At 40.7% G+C, this 13,392-nt stretch overlaps 1 protein-coding gene across 1 annotated transcript in view; it reads left to right on the top strand.

Annotated features, from left to right (window-relative positions):
* The window catches only part of LOC135220917 (transcriptional regulator ATRX-like), a 507,237-nt gene that overhangs the window by 110,438 nt on the left and 383,407 nt on the right, over positions 1 to 13,392 (top strand). Inside the window, 1 exon segment of the mRNA XM_064258551.1 lies at positions 730 to 3,642. Coding sequence (XP_064114621.1) covers positions 730 to 3,642 — 2,913 coding nt within the window.

Genomic DNA, 13,392 nt, shown 5'->3' on the forward strand with positions numbered 1-13,392 from the left:
GACGCAGTTACGATGACGTCATCATTTAAAAACCGCTATATCTTCATTATTTGTAAAAATAATTGGCTGAAACTTCTGGAAAGCATGCACGACATGTTTCTGCATAGATACAAGTAATAACTCTATTTTTTATTTTTTCAATTTGACAGTCATCCGCCATAGCGGACGGTCCCCTTAAGTCTTGGTTTATTTAAACTTCATGCCTTCATAATGAAAAAGTTGTAGATAAATATAAGCAACAAAATTAATATATTCAGTTTTTACATGTTTTGGACTGTATGGATACTTTGTAGTTTGTGTTAGGGTTAAATCTATATTTTGGTTTGTGACTGTGTGATATCTGATAGTCCTGGATTATCTCTCTTAACTTTTACCCTTTTGACAATTAACCATCTGGTATTTTTGATCTGTTGTTTACCTGATAACTTTCTCTCCAATTGTATTTCATTCGTTCATGACAATGTCTTAATAAAGACGAAAGCGCTTGGATTTCTGACTATCATTTTCCTGTGGTATTCGCTTATATAATGAAGTCACATGCATATTCTGTGATTTTTTAAACATATAGAATATATGTATACATACATACTTTATCCTTATATAAACCAAAGCCTCTGAATTTCATGTCACTTGTTGTTTAAGGAATACCATCTGATTACATTTAGATTTTGTTTGTTTCCAGTTATAGTCAATATTAATTGTTCTATTATTACTTCTGTCTTATTTTAGGAAAGAGGTACAGGCCAAAGAAATTAAAAACAAATTTGCCTTGCTGAAGAAAGCCCGGGAAGAGAAGCTGAAAGATGCCCAGACACCAAAAGGGAAGGTTATAGAGCCTAAAGGAGAGCCTTGGTTGAAAGATATAATTTTTAACCTTACTGACATGCTTCAGATTTGTTTTAATAATATAGAAAAGATTGAAAATATTTGGGAAAAGCATAACTATTCCGAGGAGGCTACTCAGAAAACTGCAAATCGTATTATGAAACAGCTTGATGCCATGCAGCATAACTTTGTGTTAATGAAAGAAGATATTGCTAAACAAGGGTTACAGTTGGACATTAGTGAAACTGGCGAAGGTGGTTCGTCTGAATTTAATGAAGTATCAGGATCAGTAGATGATAGCAAGGGACAGCATCCCAAGAGCAGAGGAGAACAGGGTACTGTGGAGAAAACAGAGGCTGGAAGAAATAAAGAAAAATCTCCTTGCAGTGCAACTGATGAGGTAGTTCATCATCCAGGAGGGAATAACATAAAAGAAAATAATCTAAATGAAAACTTGGGAAAAGCAAATGATATGCAAGAAAGTAATGACAAAAAGGATGAGTGTCTTGAGAAAGAAGGTTCTACAGATATTGAAGAAAACATCAAAGACACTGAAATGGGAGAAACCAGTAAAGTGAATGAAATGAAGGATGTGGAAGAGACTCATATAAAAAGGAGGAAAGGAAGACCAAGAAAGTCAGATGTGAGTGAGGAGAAAGGCAATGAGAAAGGAAATGAAATTTCTGGTGAATTTGGTAATGGAACTGGACAAAAAAATAAAAGAGGAAGGCCAAGGAAAATTGCTTCTATTGAGTCAAAGAGTGCTGAAGAAGAATCTGACTCTGGAGAAGTAAAAGAACCACAAAGGGATAAATTAGAAAATTTAGAAAATGATGGGAATAGGACTGAAAACACGCCAAAGAGGAGGGGACGGCCGAGCAAAATAGCTGAGGAGAACCCAGCCTCTAGAGATAAGACTGAATTTGATAAATCAAGTAAGACTGAGAAGCCACAAAAGTCTCCCATTGATAATGAAGAGTCAGAAGGATCTCAACCCATGAGCAGAGAGGACACAGAAGACAGTGAGGTTAACAATGATGACATTAGGCCTCCCCACATTGACACTAGTTCTATGGAAGTTGATAATGAATCCAGTAAAGTGCCAGGATTATCCATGGAATTGAATGAAAATGATGGAGAAGAGGAAAAACCACAAAGGGATGAATTAGGTAAGTCAGATAATGCTGACAATAAAGCCAAAAGCACAGAAAATTCTGGGAATAGCACAAACAGCATGCCAAGGAAAAGGGGAAGGCCAAAGAAAGTAGTTGAAGAGAACTTGGCTTCTAGTGATAGAAAGATAGAAAAGCAACAAAGCTCTCTCATTGGTAATGAAAGTTTGGAAGGTTCACAATCCATGAACAGAGAGAAAGTTGATAATGATGAATCCAGCACAATGAATGATAGTGAATGTGCCCCATTAAATGAAGGAGAAAGTGAGGCACTTGTCAAGGTCAATGATGCAAAAAGATTTTCTGGTAAAAGGAAAGAGGATACAAGTAAGGCACCCAAGAATAGTGGTGTAGAAGCTGAATCTGAAAATAGTGACGAGAATACAAGTAAGGCACCCAAGAATGGTGGTGAAGAAGCTGAATCTGAAAATGATGATGACAATGAAGAAGCTAAAGAAAAGCCAATTGTGGATACAGTAGATATCTTAAAGAAGGTGGATGATGATGAAGATAGCACCAAGGATGGAGTAACAGAAAAGGTTAAAACCAGAAGGGCCTCTAAAGTATCTCTTGGAAGAGGAACCGCAGGGAAACAGGTGGATGGAATTTGTGATGATAAAGGAGAACCACAAAATGAAAATAATGAGAAAGAATGTATGAAGGATGAAAAAATGGGCATTAAAGGTAATAAGACAGAAAAAAGTGAGAAAGTCAAAGAGGATGAAGAGGAAAGTAGCGCACCTGAAATCAAGAAAAAGAAGAGAGAAAAAGGTATGGTAGATGTGAAGGATCTAAAGAAAAATAGTGATAAGAAAAGGAAGAGAAATAGTCATGGCAGAAGCGTAACAGATGAGTTGGAACAAGCGTCAAAACAGAGTAAGAAAAAATCTGATGATAGTGGTAGTGATAGCAGTGATAGTCTTTTGGGCATTGGTTCAGATGATTCCATTGAAAGAGTAGAGAAAAGGAGAAAGAAACATGCCGATGTCTTTTCATCTAAGAGTAGAAAGACTGGTAATGTGAAAAAAATGTCAGAAAAAGACCGTGAAATGAAGAAGAAAAATAAAGCTGCATTGTCTTCTCTGTTAGCTAGTGATTCAGAAGAGGAGAGTGACACTGAAGGCAGTAAAGTGAAGGAAAAAGGAAAAGTAAAATCAGGGAAGATGAAAACTAAAGTTAGTGAGTCAAGTGACTCGGACATTTCAGTTGATGGATTTAGAAAAAAAGGAAAAAATAAAAGCAAGAAATCAGGATTAAATGATAATGAAAAAGCCAAAGATGCACTTCTGGAAAGTGAAAGTAGTGATAATTTAGAAGACAAGCCAAAACCTAAGTGTAAAAAAAAAAGCAAGCTTTCTAAGGGGTCAAGAGATAGCGATGAAGCTCTGAGGTACCGGCGTAGAGGTCAAAAGGTGAAACTATCAGAGGAAGAAAGAGAGCAACTGAAAAGACAGCAACTGGAGGGCAAAGCTAGCGTGACTGTTGAACGGATGGCTCCTGATCTTGAAAAAGCTTTACAGATAAGTGGTTACATTGATATTGGAGAATACCCAGACTTGATTGCCAAACTTGAACAAGAACAGGATACTTATGATGGAGATGCAGAGGAGGAAGAATCTGATCGAGAATTCTCTAAATTGATGAAGTAAGTTTCCAACTCAATATAAATAACTTGAAATAGTAATTATTAAATGGAGAATATATTTAGGGAAAATAATTACGGCATGGATAACTATATTTAATAATTTGGCAGTTACATAAATGGTTTTATTATTGTTATTGTTGTTGTTGTTATTATTATTATTATTATTATTATATTATTATTATTATTATTATTATTATTATTATTGTTTTTATTATTATTATTATTATTATTGAACAGGATAGAATTTAATGGTAGGTCCTTTTGGAGCAGATACATGGGTTGCATTACAGATTATAGAATTAATGTTTTTGCAAGGTTTTTCTTCATTTTAGTTTTGAAATAAATTTCAAGTGACTAATATGTAGCTGTTGGAAGCTTTAGGTTCAGTTGTTCATATTAATCAATATTTTAATTATAATGCTTGTCTGTTGAACTTATATTTGTTCATATACAGAACAGACCTTCGGTCTTAACATTAGGATAATACTAGCGCCAAGCTGGAAACCGGTAGAATTAATAAAAAAAACTTGTGAGATCCAGGGACTATTGGCATCTATACCAGGTCACAGGGTATTGTAATTCCCAGAATGCCCTTGGCGTCCCATTACCTATCAGTTACTTTCTTACCTGTTTTAAAGCCGGTTTAGTTTGCACGTTTTTATTCATATTTTCCTTTTTTCTCTCTCTGGGTGATCTCAGTGTGGGTGTGATCTGCTAGGTGTGTGTACATTGTGAGATGGAGAATTTTGCTTCACCAACGGAAATTTCTTTGTGTTCTCACAAGAGACAAAGGAAATGCCCTGGAGTGAATGGGTTTCCTTGATCAGGATTTTAAGCATCGGTATGTACAGATCCACATCCAATGTGTTGTAGGTGAAGAGAAAACATATGCACTATTCCTAATCCTTGTTCAGTTTGTTGTGGTTGGTCGATGGAACAATGGATGAAGTTTAATCATTAAACGCCAAAGGGGTATAATAAAAATTGTCTCCCGTATGCCGAGGGGGTCTCAGAGTGAGCGCCGAAGCGGAAAAAATATTTTTTTCAAAAAATCACAGCGTGCTTAGTTTTCAAGATTAAGAGTTCATTTTTGGCTCCTTTTTTTTTGTCATTGCCTGAAGTTTAGTATGCAACCATCAGAAATGAAAAAAATATCATTATCATATATAAATAATGAGATATATAATATACAGGTAGTGGCCTACTTACAACCGCAATTGGTTCTGCAAAACCAGTCGTAACATGATTTGGACGCATGTCGATATCTGCTAAATTACCGTAGAGTTTATCGTACATATACATGTGTAATGATATTGACATCATCTGAAAGTCATATTTTATCAACATTTTCTTAGATTATTACTTATGTTATCATATTTGAGTCATAATTCATTATTATTTAACATTCATTATCATTAAAACCATTGTATTACCATTCTTAGTGCATATTGTTACTGTCATATATGTATTACGATAGTACTTCACGATACCCTTTCACAAGTTCATATACGTATGTAAAAATTCAACCCCTTCTTTAGCTAATTTATTTTGCTGTCTTTTTCTTTAGAATGTGTATTATATTTCCTAGTTATGATTTCTTTACATTTTTGTAGCATGTATAACATCTCAAACCTATGTATAAAAATATAAAAATAATCATAACTAGGAAATACAATGAAGTCTAAAGAAAACAAAGATAGCAAAATAAATTAACTAAAGGAAAGGTTGAACCTACAAATGTAGCAATATAAAACAGTGTGATGTGTGGAGGACGGGTACGTCTGACAACTTTGACAAACATTAACAGTAAGGCGTAGTAATGATGTGTACATTACTACGCCTTACTGTTAACGTTTGTCAAAGTCGTCATACGTACCCGTTCTCCTCACATCACACTGTTTCATATTGCTACGTTTGTGTGAGGTTCACCGGTTTTTCTTAGGTTCTTTCTTTTCCTCAGGGAGGATGGCCGAGGGTTTGTTTTGGGCTTTAGACTTCATTGTATTTCCTAGTTATGATTATTTTTATATTTTTATACCATTTGTATTTTCTCTCTACACTACATTACTACTCCTTGCTGTTACATTCGCCAAATGTTTGTCCAAACTGTTTCTCCACACATCATACTGTTTCATAATGCTTCGTTTGTCACGTTCATATAAAAATTCATCCTTTTTTTAGTTAATTTACTTATTGTATTTCCTAGTTATGATTTCTTGGAATTTTTGTACCATTTGTAACGTCTCTCTACGTACTGTTACATTCGCCAAACGTTTGTTTAAACTGTTTCTCCACGCATCATACTGTTTCATAATGAAAATTCGGGCAAATTAGGTGTTGCCCTCCCAAATGAACTTCACATCGTACACCTATGATTACGTGGAAAAATAAATAGCGTATTCTATCGAATCGAGGCTTTCACTGGAGAGAGAGAGAGAGAGAGAGAGAGAGAGAGAGAGAGAGAGAGAGAGAGAGAGAGAGAGAGAGAGAAACTTCGTTTGTCATGTTCATATAAAAATTCATCCTTTTTTTTTTTAGTTAATTTACTTATTGTATTTCCTAGTTATGATTTCTTAGAATTTTTCTCTGCATCATACTGTTTCCTGTTGTTACTTTTGTCGGGTTTATTTTAAACACTGGATGCTACAGTACAATTTGTTTAATGTTGAAAAATACAAAATACAGGTGCAAAAAATAGAAAACATTCAAAAATACAATTGAAAACTAGTATGTAGTACAGGAAAATATAATAAAATTAATGACTGCTGGCATCGCTGGTGCTTGGCTGTGGGTCGTTGGCTTCGTCAGCTGAGACGACGGTCGGGGTGACGGGAGGAGTTGTTCGTTTCACAAACATTGTGAGTTTCGTCTGGATCGTTTGTTTCTTTTTCTCCTCATAAATTTCACGATATGGACGAAACAAATCGTGTGCCATCCGTTCAATCTTTGCAAACCTTTCATAATTTGGGTACATTTCTTCGAAATGTGCAAGGAGTTTAGATATGCAAAAGAACAAACATACGAACAACAACCTCCTGAGATGGAAGCCTAGTTCTCGCTCCCACGTGAACTATGATGACTAATGTTAACCTAAAAAGAGGTTTTTATTGTAGTGTCTTACCGAACAATTATAGAGCCGTGATTTCCACGAGCGGCAGGATACTAAATTCAAATTTAGCGCGTCGGCGTCGCCAACACTGGTGGTGATGACGTCATCTCCCTCCACTCGCGGGAGAACCAGGTACAACTGCCCAGGTGAATCCAATTCTTTTCCTGCCGGCGTCCGGTGAACATCGGTGGTCGGTGCGGTTGGATGACTTTGCTTCGCTTTTTTTCTGGTGGTAATTGATCTTCGGAATTGGTGAAGTACTCTTTTTTGGCGTTGTTGTTATTTTGCTTTTTATTTAGGCGTTGCCATGTCGGATTCTAGTCCGTCGGGAGTTAGGTTTTGCATCTCAGGATGTAAAACTAGATTATCCAAGTTAGAATATGATTCTCACACTAAATGTGTTAAGTGTAGGGGACAGGTTTGTTCAGCAGATCGAAACATGTAACGAGTGTAGTGATTGGACTGATTCTCAATGGAAGTTTTTTAGTTCATACTCGGAGAAATTAGCTAAAGACAGAATTAGAAAAGCAGCGCTTAGGGAAAGTAGACTTAGCTCTGCTTCGTCTTGCGATGCATCTGTTCCTTCTGTTTCTCCTCAAATTGTTATGTCTCCTTTAACTACACCTCCTATTCCTCCTACTAATCCCACTTCTCCGGCTTCCCGTGTAGTTTCTTCCGACACCATTGCCAGTCTGGAATCGAGGTTAGATCAGAAATTTTCGGGTACTAGCGAATACGGTTTTGCAACTTGGTAATTCAGTTAAGACGTTTTTGGAGAAAGCGACCTCAGGTAAGAGTGTAGTTGAGGGTGCGTCTGTCTGTCCTGACACGTCTCCTAGACAAAGGTCACTGTCCAGCTCCCCCGCACCGGGGAGAAGACATACCGGAAGTCCAAGGGAGTCGATCGGGATTTGCCCCACAGACAGGCGCCTCTCTTGTTGAGCCTGTTGCGCCTCAACAGGGCTCGGTTAAGCGTTGGAAAGGTGTTGCGGTCAGACGCCTTTCGAATGATTCAAGCGATTCGTCTCCGGTCGCGCGGCGCTCTTGGCGAGATTCGCCCGTTTCGCGTCCCTTAAAGAGGCGTTCAGGCGCCGATTCTTCGCCTCCTCCAGTCAAGCGGTATAAGGAGCCTGAGAGTAGGGTTGCGCCGCGGCCGTTAGCGGCTCGTTCGTCGCCTCAATCTGTGCCTTTTCGGCTCCATCTACTAGTAGAGATTGTGGTTTTAGCGCTGTAGCTAGCAGTTCTAAGGGTGTTTCTTTAGGCGCTTTTTCGTCTGTTACGCCTGATGCGCCTGTTTCGCCTCGAATTTCGGCGGCTCCGAGCGAGGCGCAAGTAGTTTTTCCGCCTCCTGCTGAACATTTAGGCTCTTCCAAGCCTACGTTAACTGTTTTTGATTCGTCTCTGGCGCCTTTGCGCAAGCAGTTAGAGATGTTAACCAACTGGATGAATGAGTCCAAGGGTGGTTCGAAACCTTCAGATCCGGTTGTAGTTCCGTCTACTTCTTCGGCGGTATCGGAGAATGAAGAAGAAGTAGAGGAGGAGGATTCACATCACCTCTCGTGTTATTCACGTCTCCTTAGATTTCTTCTGGTATCTTATCCAGATTATTTTGAGAAAGCGGCTCCGCGCTCCCCAACTTCGACTTTTTTGATGAGGAGGAAAACTTCAGACCCTCTCCTCCCAAAACTTGTTCTATCTAAAGCGGTTAGACATTCGTTGAAAGAGACGGAGAAATGGATGTCTATGAAAAGAGACTTAGGGAAGGCTCTTTTGCTTACCCTCCCTCTAAGTTGCTTCGTAAGAGGTATAGGTTTTATGTAACTGGGAAGCTCCTTCTCTGGGAGTTTTCTGCCTCCTCCCAGGGAGACTTCTCCAGTTTAATCGACTCCTCTAGAAGATCTGCTTTCGCCGCAGCGAAAGTTTTCTTTACAGCGCCTGAGTTGGACCACGTTGTAAAGAATCAATTTAAACTTTTGGAAGTCTTTAGCTTCCTTGATTGGACTATTGGCGCTTTAGCGGCCAAGATCGAAGACTGTCCTTCTCTTTCCCAGGAGTTAGCGGAGGATTGGATTGGTGTTCTGTCCTGTGCGGACAATCCATTAGGGATGGATGTGATGAGTTAGCTTCGCTCATCGCCTTTGGTACCCTTAAGAAAAGGCAACTTTGGTGCTCCTTTGCTTCTAAAAGGGTTACGTCCCAACAGAAGTCTGCTCTCGTTTGCTCCTTTTGTGAAAGATAACCTCTTTCCAGACGATGTAGTGTTGTCAATTTCGTCTGCGCTAGATAAGAAATCTACTCGGGATTTACTGGCACAGTCTACTAAGAGACCTAAAGCTCCTGTGGAGACTGTTCCTTCGGTTTCTCCTCTGGCCCAAGCGCCTTTTCGAGGGAGAAAACCAAGCGCTTCTTTCGGCCGAAATCGAATTTGCGACCTCAGTCTAAGGCCTCGGCCAAGGTTAACAAACCTTCCAAATGAAAGCTCGGTTCTTCATGCACCAGTGGGAGCCAGGCTGGCTCTGTTTTGGGAGGAATGGGAAAACAGAGGAGCAGAAGCCTGGGTAGTGCAAGTACTCAAGTTCGGCTATCGTATTCCTCTCGTTTCACCTCCCTCGCTCTCACCTGTGCCAATTCCATTCCAGGCATACTCTCCGGGCTCAGACAAATTTCTGGCGCTAGCCGCAGAAGTGGAAGCGCTTGTTCTCAAAGAAGCGATAGAACAGATAGAAGGGGATTTTCCTCCAGGCTTTTACAATCGCCTTTTTGTAGTTCCCAAGTCATCAGGGGGCTGGAGGCCGGTTTTGGATGTGAGCGCCCTGAACTTGCATGTCCAGAAAACAAAATTTCATATGGAGACCACTCGGTCGGTTCGGAGTCCATCAGACAGGGGGATTGGATGGTCTCGTCTGGACATGCAAGACGCTTATTTTCACATTCCGATACTCGCGCAATAACTCGGAAGTACCTGAGGTTCATGTTCGAAGGCAAGGTGTTTCAGTTTCGGGCGGGCTTTGCTTCGGACTAGCGACCGCTCCTCAAGTTTTCACCAGGGTTCTATCCCGATAGGAAGCTGGCTACACATATTAGGAGTAAGAATCTCCCTCTATCTGGAGATTGGCTTCTCCGGTCGGAATCAGAGAGTCGGTGCATGAAGGACCTTGGAACAACTCGGATCTTGCCAGAAAGTTAGGAATCATGGTCAACAAACAGAAGTCCCAGTTGGTTCCATCTCAGAGCATCCTTTATTTGGGGATGATTCTGAATGCTCAAGTTTTTTCGGGCTTTTCTCCCCGTCCCCGAGGGTTCAAGGACTGTCTGGAGACAGTTCAGGAGTTCTTGGACAAAAAGGTAAGTTCTGCCAATCAGTGGATGAGGCTCCTGGCAAAATTGACGTCAGTGGAGAAATTTGTGACGTTGGGAAGACTGCACATGAGACCTCTGCAGTTTTTCCTGAGAGCCTCTTGGTGCAGGAAGACACAACCAGACTCGATTACCTTTCCTGTCACAGATCAAATAAAAGAGGACCTAAGGTGGTGGCTCTCTCGAGCAAGGTTGGAAGAAGGGTTAGATCTACGACCCATCCTCCCGAACCTACAGTTCTTTTCCGACGCATCGGACACAGGTTGGGGAGCCCTACTGGGAAATCAACGGACTTCAGGAGCTTGGTCGGAGAAGGAGAAGAAGGTTCCACATAAATGTAAGGAATGTAGCAATTTTCTTATAGGGCTCAGACAGTTTCGGAGCTTAGTAGAAGGCCGAGTAGTGGCAGTGCATTCCGACAACTCCACGGCTCTCTCGTACGTGCGGAAACAGGGGGGGACTCAGTCTTTCTCTCTGTACGAAGTAGCCAAGGATCTCCTCCTGTGGTTCCAAACGAAGCGAAGGTTCAGCTAGTCCCGAGATTTGTTCCGGGAAAGATGAACGTCCTGGCGGACGAGTTAAGTCGTCAACAGCAAGTGTTACCTCTGGAGTGGACTTTGGACAACAAGATTTGTCAGAAACTTTGGCGCCTTTGGGGACGACCGTCAATAGACCTGTTCGCGACATCGAGGAACAACCGTCTTCCTCTCTTTTGTTCTCCAGTCCCAGATCCTCTAGCTTGGTCGGTGGACGCAATGCTGTTGGATGGTCGGGTCTGGAAGCTTATGCATTCCCTCCGTTCGGTCTAATAAGAGGTGCTGAACAAGTTCATGTCGCACAGCAATGTAACGCTAACGTTAATCGCTCCCTTTTGGCCCAGGAAAGAGTGGTTCCCGGACCTTCTCCAGTTGTTAGTAGACTTCCCCAGACTTCTTCCTCCAGAGAAGTGGCTTCTCAAACAACCTCACTTCAAGAGGTTCCACCAAAACTTGTCCGCTCTAGCTCTGACAGGGTTCAGACTGTCCGGAATCTTGTCAGAGCGAAAGGATTTTCAAGAAGAGCTGCAGAAGCTATCGCTCGTTGTAGGAGAGAGTCTTCTAACAAACTCTATCAAGGGAAGTGGAGAATCTTCAGAGAGTGGTGTAGAAGTGCTAAAGTCTCTACTTCTGCGACCTCTTTAACAGAAATAGCAGATTTTCTTCTATTTCTTAGGAACTCTAAGAAACTGGCTCCTTCGACGATCAGAGGATATAGAGCCATGCTCTCTTCGGTTTTTCGACATCGAGGTTTGGATATTTCCTCCAATTCAGATCTGTCGGACCTCATTAGGTCTTTCGAAACCACTAAGCTCCCGCAAGATACAGTGGCTTGGAACTTAGATGTGGCTTAAGTTCCTCATGGGCCACCGTTTGAGCCTTTGAAGTCGGCTTCACTCAGGAACTTGACTAAGAAGGCACTCTTTCTTATTGCACTAGCTTCTGCTAAGCGTGTCAGCGAATTGCACGCTATAGACAAAAGAGTCGGTTTCTCTCAAGGCAATGCTGTATTTTCGGTATCTTTGACCTTTCTAGCCAAAAATGATAATCCTTCTAATCCTTGGCCGAGGAGTTTTGTGGTAAGGAACTTATCTGATTTGGTTGGACATGAGGAGGAAGAAAGGCTCTTATGTCCAGTCAGGGCTATTAAGCAGTATCTGTTTGCCACTAAGGGTATCAGAGGACAATCTTCTAAGCTCTGGACCTCGGTTCAAAATCCCTCTCGTCCTCTTTCTAAGAATGCTATATCGTTTCTTTATTAGAGAGCTTATCAGGGAAGCTCACTCGCAGTCCGAGAACGACAATCTTTCCGTTCTGAGAGTTAAAGCTCAACGAGGTTAGAGCAGTGGCAACTTCTTTAGCATTCAGAAAGAATTTATCTTTAGCTTCGATTCTTCAGGACGTTCTGGAGATCGAATTCGGTTTTTGCGAGTCATTATCTCAAAGAGATAGAAACGGTTTTCGAGAATTGTAAAACGTTAGGTCCGGTGGCGGTTTCTGGCATGGTGTTGGGAGAAACGGCACAGGGGTCGTCACCTCTATGCTAACTTTTCACCTTGAATAGGTTGTCGAGTTCAAGGGAAGCTGGGGGTACTGAGTACCTGGGATACTCACCATCTGTTAGGTCAGATTTTACAATGGTTGGGTATATATGTTTTTAAATCTGGTGTTGGTGACAAATGTTTTGTATGATTGAATTTCTGGTCTTAGCCCAGGGCAAGGGCAATCTTTGTTGTTACTATCCTCCGTCAGTCAGCCTTGACTCGCTTGAACTACGGAAGGATTCCACTCCTGTAGAGGCTAACTTTGGGCAAATTCCAATTCCTCTACAATAGTAAGAAGAGCACCGACCAGAGGCAGTAACAGTCTGCTGTAGCTCTCTTACAAGGTAAGGTACAACAGACACCTTGAGTGTTTACTGGTATTGCAATAAATGTAACCATTTAAAAAATACTAGTGGTCCACTGAATCCCACCTTCCCATAAATGTGTAATCAGCTCTATAATTGTTCGGTAAGACACTACAATAAAAATGAAATTTTCATTATTAAAATGAAGTTTTATTGTATACTTACCGAACAATTATGATTATACCCACCCCCTCCTCCCCTTAGGTGGACGGACGGGTGGCAGAAAGAATTGGATTCACCTGGGCAGTTGTACCTGGTTCTCCCGCGAGTGGAGGGAGATGACGTCATCACCACCAGTGTTGGCGACGCCGACGCGCTAAATTTGAATTTAGTATCCTGCCGCTCGTGGAAAATCACGGCTCTATAATTGTTCGGTAAGTATACAATAAAACTTCATTTTAATAATGAAAATTTCCATGTTCATTCATACACATGTCCGAAGGTTGAAATTTTGGCACTTATCGTTATTTATATGAAAATATTTCAAAACTGATACAAGCTACAATCATGAGTATTTTTTGTTGTAGTCTACATGAAATCGTGCACATTTTCATATATAATACTCAATGTAACGGCTAATATAAAATGGTGCAAAAAAATTATGTCAAAGTGACGGAAATAATTTCTGAGATGTGTCACTGATACTTTTTAGTGCGATAAGAAAGAAATTCGCGCTTGCGCTCTTGGGTAACGATTGTAAACAAAACAGCACCTTGATCCGTGAACTCCCAGCAACCCCCAAGGCGCGTCATTCAAAAGTTTTTGGCTGGTAGGCCTATAAGTATTTTTCCACTAATTTTTAAAAAAACTTTTCTCTGTCGACGTAAAAACACGTCCAA

The sequence above is a fragment of the Macrobrachium nipponense genome, chromosome 2, assembly GCF_015104395.2.
Source record: "Macrobrachium nipponense isolate FS-2020 chromosome 2, ASM1510439v2, whole genome shotgun sequence".
In the NCBI taxonomy this organism is placed as follows: domain Eukaryota; kingdom Metazoa; phylum Arthropoda; class Malacostraca; order Decapoda; family Palaemonidae; genus Macrobrachium; species Macrobrachium nipponense.